At 38.0% G+C, this 12,129-nt stretch overlaps 1 protein-coding gene across 1 annotated transcript in view; it reads right to left on the bottom strand.

Annotated features, from left to right (window-relative positions):
- Positions 1-12,129, bottom strand: part of PCLO (piccolo presynaptic cytomatrix protein) — a 305,609-nt gene that overhangs the window by 215,253 nt on the left and 78,227 nt on the right. Inside the window, exon 3 of the mRNA XM_075274050.1 lies at positions 3,302-5,272. Within this exon, the coding sequence (XP_075130151.1) occupies positions 3,302-5,272 (1,971 nt within the window). The remainder of the gene's footprint in view (positions 1-3,301; positions 5,273-12,129) is intronic.

Here is a 12,129-nt window from a genome sequence, read left to right as displayed (position 1 = left end):
AGCCATATACTTGTCGGAGTTTCACATGGTATTCTTGGTACTACTACTTACAGTCATTGGGGTGGATACATTCTGACCAGTATATTTGCCTCAAGGCTTAATGTCTCCTGTGCCAGTGGACGGAGTGCTTAATCCACACTAGTGTCTTGCTGGCGTAGATTTTACACCACTTTTCTGACTTAAGTGATGATGAATATGACACAGGTGGTGTCCCACTTACAGCCTACCTGTATACAAGGCAAAGTGGACGAGGCTGGGGCAAACATGACACTTGCAACTACTTAAGTCATATGCAGGGTTAAATAGTGACAAACCCCGATTAGTGACTATTTTATGCCACAAAATCATAGCAATGATTCTCCCCATTGTATTTGTAAATTGCAAGTTGAGTAAAGCAGTGTACTGACTATCACATTACGTAATTTTCTTCAGGTCTATATGATCACTAACATGTCTATAGACAGAGAATGAACTCAAGCAGTTAGGTTTAATTTTTGGATAAACCATAAGTAGAATTTACTACATAGTTCAATCTTCACCATAATGGGCTTATGCAGGTAGATATAAAACTTATCATTGCATTCCCTGCACTGGATAACCTTTATTATTAATATATAAGCAGGTCTCCCATAGCTCCCAGGTGGGCAAAGGGATGCTGGAAGACACTGCACGCTGTCTCGCCTACAGTTATTCCAACTCTCTGTGATGTCACCATCACATATGGTTGTACACGCATAGTGTAGAGCAGAGTCAGTGATGTGCCTGAGAGCCAGAGGCCCAGATTTACTAATAATGTCTAAAAGATAAGAAAGTGGAAACTTATCTAAGTGGCTGATGCTGTTTGATAAATCTGGAATATTCTTAAACTGTCTAGTCTAAGCTTACATTTACACTACCATAGTTAATGTCCGTTGCTGTCTTCTGTTATAGGATGACAGCAATGTACATTAAACTGTTGAAGAGAACTGATTCTGTGTCTGTTTCCATTCACACTAATGTAAAAAATATGATGGACACTCTCTTCCATCATGTTTATTTACTTTTGTAACGGTAGATTACACCAGAATTCTTGGGCATTTTGCTTAATAAATCGCCCCCAGAGTGTCAACAGGGAGGCACAGGACGTAGAACTATGGCCTTCCTGCTGCGTTCTGCAAAGGCAGTAATTGGGGACTAGGATAATAATAGGAAATGTGCAGGAAATGCATTGGTAATCTTTATTGCTACCTGCAAAATCCCCTGAAAACACCCTTCTTGAGAGTATGGACTTCACAAAGGGAATCAATAAGAAACATGATAACAAATCTGGCAGAGTTCGTAAGTGTAAAAGTGTGAACAGGAAACAAAATAACCAATGGATAGCATCCTCAGAAATGAAAGTACTGACATTGTTAGCAGGATTACATAATCAATGGTGACATACACTTACACTTTTAAGTTACAAACATGAGCACTTTGCACTTTTGAGGGTGTCAAAAATTCCAGGGTGACATGAGAGTACTTTATCCACTAAACAGTAATTGGTTTTAACAGGGGTCTTTGTGGCTACAGTCTTTTCATTGCACTAATAGAATTAAAACCATATCATATCTATTTCTTTATGTAATATATACTGTAATCCATACATACACTATGTCAATGTAAAGTGATGATGACCATCAGTTATGCTAAGATTCCACTCCTGACTCACTAATGGCTTTAGCTGGCAATGGAATACATACAGTAGACTCAGCCCTTTAATTAAGATTCATCTTAAACTGGACGCTTGCCATGAATTCTGCATTTAGTGCATGAACTAACACTATAAATGACAGGCTTCTGTATCTTAATATGGGTGATCATCAGGTTGCTAATGGAGAACATCTGGTTTAAGCAGGATAATATTGGTTATTTGTTGCCGTTAAAAGCAATATCCAGTCCCCCTAGAAAGATTAAGCTACCAAAGGTAAAATACAATTCTAATAACATTACATAAAGAGAAAGGATTGGAGGACGATATCATTAACCATCAGTTCCAAATAGCTATTTCGGTTTAATGAATGTCCTTTGTAACAGATGACAAATACACTCAGTAACAGAGTTTAGTTGGTAAATATTAAAGGGAATGTCACCAGATCAGCCCAGCAGATAGGTCTGGGGTCACCTGGACCAAACTGTGTTTTCCCCTCCATTGGGTCTCTACATTGTTGAGATATTACTGTTTTTCTCAATAAGCTCTTTGGAGATACAAGGTCCTTGAGTTGCTTACCTTTTTGCACGCCAACAATGCCCTCGTTGCTCGAAAAAACTCATTTGTAGTGTGACATAAACAGCAATATCTTGGCATTGGAAGCACTGATATACAAGGGAAAAACACTGTTTGATTCAGGTGACTCTAACCTATATATCTGCAGGGTTGAGTTGATAAGCTGGGTACTGGTGACAGACTAACTTTAAAGAGGTTTTCAGAGAAAACAACAGATGGGAACCCCAACCAATCACCAGCTGTTATACGGAGAACAGATCTAGAAGCAATAGTGGTTGCACTGCATTACTGCAGTTCAGCTACTGTACAGATGAATGGAGCTGAGCTGCAGTAAACCAGCACAGCTGCTATACAAATAACAAAGCTATCTGCTTCCGGCTCTGTTCGCCTTACAGTGGCTGGTGAGAACAACAGGTAAGATTAGGTCATCAAAATCATTTTACCAGAAAACCTATTAAATAGATAATCAGAGTTTTTATGAACCCTAACCATTAATGCTCTTACTCATTTGCAGTAACGTTCAGAAGATGTCACTGTTTGCTAGACAGTTTTTTATTAGGAATTTAACATGATAATTTAATAAATGAATTGATTTATTCATATTAGAGGATACTGAACTTCCATTACTGGGGACTCCGCTGCAGATTCTGCCTAAAATCGCTAGTGAGAAAACTCCTGAACAGAAGACTTTTCTCTTTGCCGATTTCAGTATAAACTGATGAAAACTTGATGGACATCTGTTTGACCCATTATAGTCTATGGGGTCCGTGGGTGTCCACAGGTAACCACTTTTTTAGCAGATGGGTTCTCCATCGTTTGGGTCCCCATGCAGACCCCAACGACAAAGAGACCAACTCTTCTGTGGACCTAGTGTATGGCAGCCTGTGCACCTCCTAAAAGTTTGGAAGAACAACTTCACTGCATTAAAACTGTCACTTTTATTTGTGAATATAATGATAACAATTGATTTAAAATGTGGCAGAAACTGCAATGTAGACAATCTACTAAAAATATCCGATTGTAAAACACATTTCTCCAATAGTATTTATCTCTTACCTCAGTCAAGTGTGGAGTTGGGTTAAATCCACATAGGTTGCATACCATATTCTTGCATTCTGTACAAGTATTAAAGTTCGGAAGGTCCTTTGAACCAATATTTAGTTCTGTTTTACAAAGAGGACATAGTGTTTTTGACTCTTTGATTTTTTCAATAATTTTTGGCTCCGGTTTTACTGTCTTTTGTAATTCAGGAATGTTCTTCTTTATTTCTTTTTCTTGCACAATTTTTTCATCAACTTCTTTCTTTGAAGGAATAGATTTTGTGTCCTCTTTTGTGACTACCATTTGTGTTTCTTTTTTTATCGCAGGTACCTTGGGTGGTTGTGTGGCTGTAGGCTCTTTTGTTTTTTGACTTTCAGCTATTTTTTGTGGAGGTGGAGGTTGCTTGGATGCTGTTCCTTGTGTGCTTTGTGTTTGAGTACCTGGTTGAGCTGCAGTTGATATAAAACTAGAGGCTTGGCTAAATATTGATGCACCAAATCCAAAGAGTTTTCCAGTCACTGTTTCTTGTGGTGTTGTAGGTTGTACTTTTGGAGTCTCAGTAGCACTTCCCAGATTTAAACTGAAACGTCTTGGCTGCTCTTGTGATTTAGATGGCTGTGCTGTAGGTTGTGCTGTTCCTTGTGGGGTACCAGGTTTAGGCAGAGGACTGGGTTTTGTAGATACAGGAATAGCAGGTTGTGAAGTTGTTTGTGGACTAGGCTTGTGAGAAGGACTAGGTTTTGGACTTCCTGGTCCACTGGGAGGTGGAGCGGTAGGTTTGTTAGCAGGACTTGGTTTTGGACTTCCTGGCCCCGAAGGCGGTGTGGTATGTGGCGCTACTGGTTTATGAGCAGGGCTAGGTTTTGGACTTCCTGGTCCAGAAGGCTGTGTGGTTTGCGGAGCTACTGGTTTATGAGCAGGACTAGGTTTTGGACTCCCTGGTCCTGAAGGCTGTGTTGATTGTGTAGTAACTGGTTTATTAGCAAGGCTAGGTTTTGGACTTCCTGGTCCTGAAGGCTGTGTTGATTGTGGAGCCACTGGTTTATGAGAAGGACTAGGTTTTGGACTCCCTGGCCCAGAAGGTTGTGCTGCTTGTGGACCTCCGGGTTTATGAGAAGGACTAGATTTTGGACTTCCAGGCCCAGAAGGCTGTGTTGCTTGTGGAACTACAGGTTTATGAGAAGGACTAGACTTTGGACTTCCTGTCCCAGAAGGCTGTGTTGTTTGTGGAACTACTGGTTTATGAGAAGGACTAGATTTTGGACTTCCAGGTCCAGAAAGCTGTGTTGATTGTGGAGCTACAGGTTTATGTAAAGGACTAGATTTTGGACTTCCTGGCCCAGAAGTCTGTGATGTTTGTGGAGCCACAGGCTTGTGTAAAGGACTAGGTTTTGGGCTTATTGGCAGAGGTGCCTCCTTTGCAACTTGCTGGCTGCCTGGCAAAATCTTTTTGGGACTTTTTGTAGAATCTTCTTTCTGTGATATTTCTACTTCTTGTGCTATTCTTTGCTGTTCACTAGGTAACATAGATTGTTTCAATTCTTTAACTTGATGAGATATAGGATGCTTATCATTTTGTTTATTTGTATGAGTAACAGCCTGCTCAAGTACAGTCTTAGTCTGAAGTAGTTGAGCAGATTCAGTCTTGGTAGGTTCAACTGGCAGATTCTTTTCAGGTACCAATGGTTTGGGTTTATCTGACACAGGAGGTTTATCTGTTTTACTTTCTGTTCTTGGTTGATTAGACTTGGATGGTGAGTTTGGTGCAGGTATCTGGTTGGTTAACATAGATGAGGTTTTGGGGCCTTGTTTCATTAACTTGTCTGGCACTACATTTGGTTCTTTCTTTGGAGAAGAAACAGATGCCCCTGTTATGGGTACTTCAGATTTTTGCTTGCTTGGCTTGGGCATAGGTGTAGGAGGACCAGCCATATCCATGCCAAGGGCTCTCTGCATCTGACAATTCAAACAAAGCCATTCTTGAATCTGTTTTGAAAAGAAAACAACAAAAAAATTAATATATTAGATGTTTACTTTACAAATGGTCATATCATTTTACCACCAGAATTAATTTATTTTAACATTTACAGAAACATTTTTGATATAATAATAATAATAATAATAATAATAATAATAATAATAATAATAATAATAATCATAACAACATATAAAATCATTCTTATCTGTATAAGCAAATACAGTTGATTTACTTTATAGCTATCTAAGGTTGTGCTTAATATCATGGAAATCATGAAAAAATGTGCAATGGTGTAAAATTGTTGTTAAGCAATGGAATATTCATCTTAAAGGTGTTGTCATGACAACCTCTTTTCTAAATGTATGCCAATGGTCAATTTGCTGTCACAAGTCTTCCAATTGGACAATCTGTTCCAAACTTATCAACAACCATAAATACACAACAGATCATGGCAGACAGATGGCAGAAAAAAATCCAACATAACAGATTTTGGTTCTGACCAACTTAAGTTGATTGTTGGCTATATGAGACAGACTATTGTAGGCTTAGGTACAACAATATCTGCAATATCTGCCACTTCAGCTGTCTAAAATCTAATTTGTATGACCAGTTTAGAAGAGAGAAACAGGACCAGACGCATAGTGCAATTATACCTATTGTTGTACTATCATCATGACAAATGTTAATGGTAATCTGTTGAGACCATAAGGACTCCCAAACTATAAACCGGTGAAGCAATGCAGAGCTGTTCAACCTTTTCATGGATATACATATGAACATGCAAGTGCATGGGCAATGGACTTCTGAAGATTTTCTTACAGACATCTTGATATAAAGATGCAGATAGAGGGTGAAAATGCAATCATGGTTAAGGGGAGACAATGGGAATCCATTTCATGGAAGATCCAGCAAATTTGCGCCTGTGCACTTGCAGACTGATTTGCATATCCATAAAAACATAATCATCTCTGCACCGCTTTATCGATTTATGGCCACAAAGGTGTATTTCTGCTCCTATTAAAGGCCTCCAGGCAGTACTATTGTTAGTTAGGAGGCATTTTGGACCTGACAGACTCCCTTTGACACTTAACAAAATTTCCTGCAAACAAGTGCTAATGCTTGGTAATTATTTTTTTAACCCTCTAATAATTCTAATTCTAACATGTTATGTGTATGCCATTCCTAAAAGCTACGTTTAGAATTCTTGATCCTGCTTCAAAATAGTAGCATTTTAGAAAACTCATCCAAAAAAAGTTCAGGATATCCTGAACATTCTCAATTCAAATCCTTAGTACATTTTTGCAATGGATTCATAGCAAGATCCACAGCAGAGAAACTTCATCTGAATTCACACAAGTTAACTTAAATGTAAGGCATATTTGTGGAAAAAAAAATTGATGGTGCTGTCCATAAGTAAAGAAAGCAAATAAAACATGTAAGATAGAATTTACTGTACTTTAATTTCTTTAGGCCTCAACTACAGAATCAAAAACTTAACAAATAAGATACTTGATGATAAGTGCCTCAGTCTTGTGATTACATACAATATTCATCATGTATTTACATATTTGTAAATATTTCTTAACAATTTCAGTTTTCATTGCTATGCACATATAATCAGTATGTTGAGTCTGTGCAAAATATGGTATACACCAAGAATCTTTTTACTCTAAAATAAACTTGAAGACTAGTACAGCTTCAACATACTGTACTTTGCTGTTGCACCTAATAAAAAGTCATTGTATTTCGATAAAATCATTTATTAGAAGAACAATCAAACACATCTAATGTTATATTCTAAAACACCTGCAATCATAAACAAACAGTTACTGTCCCAAATACTGTCCCTGTCTTCTTTGCTGATACTCTTTTTTATATATCCATTATTCTGTATATTTTTGGACAGCCTAATATTTCAAATAATGTTTTATGTGGATTTAACATAATAATACATTTAATAAAATATTTAAATTTTAACAGTATAAAATATTATATACTGTATATGTCCTGTATGTGGTCAAGGAAGTGGCGGTAGCTCCATTCATCAGGATCGCAGGTTGGTGAGTATAACTTTTTTTTTTTTTAGCACAGTTGTACGTATTTGTTAGGGGGCATTATAACTGTAAGGGAAGATTCATTAGGGGACATTATGATGATGGGGGGGGGGGGGGTCATCTATATAAGAGGGAATCATGAACATAAGGGGGTTCATTTACATAAGGGTTATTAAGAGGCATTATGAATAAAAGTGGGAAGATTATTTATATAAGAAGTAATGAGGGGGCATCATTTATATAAGGAGGCACTATGAATATAAGGAGGTGGTCATTTATGTAAGGGGTCATTAGGAGTGCAGTATTTATGTCAAGAGGAATCAGGGGCATACTATGAGGGAGCACTTAATTTAATTAAAGTGGCACTTGAGCTTTGTTAAGACTAAGGCTCCACATAGGAAGCTGCAGCAAAAAACAGCTGCAGGAAAAACCGTAGTGGTAACACATTCACATTGTGGTTCTTCCCACAGCGCTTTTCACAGAAGGACCGCAGAGGTTTCTTCTACCGCCAGCATTTCCATAAGTATAATTGAAATGCTATACTTTCCAAAACCACAACAGTTTTGGAAATTGCAGCATGTCCGTTGCACGTATTTTTCTACATTGTGTGGATAGGATTTGCTAGAATGCCATCGTTTTTTTAAGTGGTGATTTCGTCACGAGGAGCCTGATATAATCCTTACTTTGCGGTAAAATACGAACAATGGATAAGTTGAAATTTTCAAAACCGTTGCGGTTTTGGAAATCGCAGCATATATCTACGGAAACACCCACATTTTCCCTATAGATATATTTGAATCAGAAAGTCTGCAGGAAGAACCATGATGCATGGCTGCTGTGGTTTTTCCTCCAGCTCATTTTTATTGATGAGCTAACCTCAGAATAGATCATCAATAAGAGATAAGTGAATCTCTGTGAAATTGATCAGTTGTGTGAAGGAGCCATGGCTCATATATATATCACACGCTGTCGGTGACAGTGTGATGTAATTCCAGTCTTGTCACATCGATGTGTATAGGCTGCGGTTACATTACATGGCCACTATGAAATGAATGACACTATGTAAATAGAGAAGTGGCTCTTACACAGATACCAAGGTTCATTCAAACATCTGATCCTGGGGGTCCCAGGTATTGGAACCCCATTAATTTTTTTTAACCCTTTTTTTTACCTTTTAATTAAGAAACACCTGGGGCATTATTAATAAGGGGAACTATTTATGGGGGTACACTGGGAAGTTATTAATTTAAAGATACATGTTAGGGTATTATTCATTGTGGGGGTTATATTATATATTTTATAACTGGGGGGAGCAGCAGAATAGGCGTACAGGTGAGGACAATGTGGGTCAGGTGCCTGAAAAATAAAGAGCCAAAGATTTCTGTGGTACAAACTTTGCAGAGAGTAGAAGAAGTGGTCATGGCTGAGTCAGAGATGTCACCTATAAGTCACTAGATGTAACTGCACTGTATAAACCTAAATCATCTCTAGAGCCCTGTGTAGAGCTGATATATGCCACTATACGTCACCATATAGTGATAATATTGGTATCCCCAAGTTGGAGGTCCACTTGGACATGTTTCTCCCCCCCAGACATATTGAACCCCTAGCTATGCCTCTGGTTGATTTCCAACCTCTTTCACTCCAACAAGTGCAAAAAATGAAGTATAATAAAGCACTAGTTTAGTACAGATTAATGTAGTTGTGCTACAGTATTCTGCACAACCTCATATCTGAGAGCAGTATTGTGCTACTAGGAGAAAATGACCCAAAGACCATTTTTAAATGTTTCACATTCCCCTCCCAAAAAATGAACAAAAGTGATCAAAACATCAGCCAATCCTCAAAACTGTATAAACTTAAAAGTATAAAAATAAAACTTGCTCCACAAAAAAGATGCCTTATGCAAATCGGTACATGGAAGTATAAAAGTTATGGGTGTCAGAATATGGCAACGCAAATATATATATTATTTTTCAAAATTTTGGATTTTTGTAAAGTTTTTAAAATATAACAAAATTTATATAAATTTGATACTGTTATGACTGTACCAACATGCAGAATATAGATATCATATCATTTTGGCTTCTCCATTCTGATTCCCCCTTCTGAATTTGTTTTCCAGTTCCCCAGTACATCATATAGAATATTAAATGGTTCACTTATGAAGAACAATTTGTCCGTTTCGTGAACGGAAAAATAAAGTTATATGTTTTGGAAGGTGGAGAGTAAAAACAAAAATAAAAAAAAAAGATGGCTGTGGCAGGAAAGGGGTTAATTTTGCTCACTGATGCAAGCACCAAACTTTTGGTGAAGGTGGATAATAAGAAAACACTGTCCTCTATATTTTCTTTGAAAAGTTAATTTAGGTTTTTTATTATTTTATTACACATTACTGTATAATGCTAAGAGCAATAGTAACGCAGCAATGAATAATGTTTGTTGAAACAAAACCTGCATCTATCAGTGTATCTTCGCTTTTACTCGTTTTATATATATATCCTTCAGATTTTATCAAAGCCGAGGAAGCATGTAAGCGACCGTGTGCACCGGCAGCAAGCAAGTAACATAATATTAACAGTATCTGAAAATACAGATTATCTTGTCTGTTTAAACAAAGAGCCAAATATACTTCCTGTGCTGGCTTTACCCCGAGCACAGCAGCGGGGCTGGTCACATGGCACATTATAGTAGTGAATTACAGTTGCCAGGAGACAAAACAAAGGTGCAGATGGCTCACTGTGGTTGACCTCTTTAGCTATTCAGATCAATGTTTTATTTACTCTACTGTTAAAAAATACACAAAACCCCCTTTAATGTACATAAATGATCGATCAATATTGCTGCATAACCAAGAACCATGTTATATATGAAAGCACAACACAAAGAAAGAATGGTACATTGCACTAGATACTGTATCTAAGCTACGCTGTTCATTAAAATATCTGTAAACACATTTATCTATATTTGTGCCTCTATTTGCTAGATAAAGAGAGCTTTTGTTTTGAAGCTATATGTTGATTTCCTTGACAAAATAGATAGAAATGATTGAAAACAAAGAAAAAACAATATATACAGTGAAGGAAATAAGTATTTGACCCCTTGCTGATTTTGTAAGTTTGCCCACTGACAAAGACATGACCAGTCTATAATTTTAAGGCTTGCTTAATTTTAACAGTGAGAGATAGAATATCAAAAATATAATCCAGAAAATCACATTGTATAAATTTTATAAATTTATTTGCATTTTGCATAGAAATAAAGTCTTTGATCCCTTTGGCAAACAAGACTTAATATTTGGTGGCAAAACCCCTGTTGGCAAGCACAGCAGTCAGACGTTTTTTGTGATTGATATCAGGAGGTATTTTGGTCCTCTCCTCTTTGCAAATCATCTCTAAATCATTAAGATTTTGAGGCTGTCGCTGGGCAACTCTGAACTTCAGCTCCCTCAATAAGTTTTCTATGGGTCTGGAGACTAGCTAGGCCACTCCATGACCTTAATGTGCTTCTTTTTGAGCCACTCCTTGGCTGTATGTTTTGGGTCATTGTCCTGCTGGAAGACCCAGCCACGACCCATTTCTAATGTCCTGGCCCAGGGAAGGAGGTTGTCACTCAGGATTTTATGGTATATGCCTCCATCCATTCTCCCATTGATGTGGTGAAGTAGTCTTGTGCCCTTAGCAGAGAAACACCCCCAAAACATAATGTTTCCACCTCCATGCATGACAGTGGGGACAGTGTTATTTGAGTCATAGGCAGTATTTCTCTGCCTCCAAACACGGCGAGTTGAGTTAATGCCAAAGAGCTTAATTTTTGTCTCATCTGTCCACATCAACTTCTCCCAATCACTCTCAGAATCATCCAGGTGTTCATTGGCAAGCTTCAGACAAGCCTGCACATATGTCTTCTTGAGCAGGGTGACCTTGCGGGATTTTACAGGATTTTAATTCATTACAGCGTAATGTGTTACCAATGGTTTTCTTGGTGTCTGTGGTCCCAGCTGTCTTTAGATCAATAACAAGTTTCCTCTGTGTTGTTTTAGGCTGATATCTCACCTTCCTCATGACCAAGGATACCCCACGAGCTGAGATTTTGCATGGAGCCCAAGATTGATGTCATATTTCTTCCATTTTCTTACTGTTGCACCAACAGTAGTCTCCTTCTCACCTAGCATCTTACTTATGGTTTTGTAGCCTATTCCACCCTTGTGCAGATCTATCATCTTGTCCCTGACATCCTTAGAAAGCTCTTTGGTCGTGTCCATGTTGTAGAGCAGGGGTAGGGAACCTTTGGCTCTCCAGCTGCTGTGAAACTACAACTCCCAGCATGCTCCATTCACTTCCATGGGAGTTCCCAGAACAGCAGAGCCAGTATGCATGCTGGGAGTTGTAGTTTTGCAACAGCTGGAGAGCCGTACGTTCCCTACCCCTGTTGTAGAGGTTACAGTCTGACTGATTTATGTAGTCTGTGGACAGGAGGCTTTTATACCGGTGACAAAATAAGACACGATCATCTAAGTGGTCTGTAGGAGCCAGAACTTTTAATGGTTTGTAGCGGGTCAAATACTTATTTCTCTATGCAAAATGCAAATACATTTCTAAAATTTATACAAAGTGATTTTCTGGAATTTATTTTTGATATTCTATCTCTCACTGTTAAAATTAACCTACCCTTAAAATTATAGACTGTTCATGTCTTTGTCAGTGGGTAAACTAACAAAATCAGCAAGGGATCAAATCATATATAAATATATACAGTGTATCAGAGTGACCAATATAGATGCAGCTCTGTGCTGTTCTACAACAAGCAAA

This window comes from Leptodactylus fuscus, chromosome 5 (assembly GCF_031893055.1).
Source record: "Leptodactylus fuscus isolate aLepFus1 chromosome 5, aLepFus1.hap2, whole genome shotgun sequence".
In the NCBI taxonomy this organism is placed as follows: Eukaryota; Metazoa; Chordata; class Amphibia; order Anura; family Leptodactylidae; genus Leptodactylus; species Leptodactylus fuscus.
Note: the sequence above shows the minus strand (reverse complement) of the source record. Positions and strands in the feature narration are given on the sequence as shown.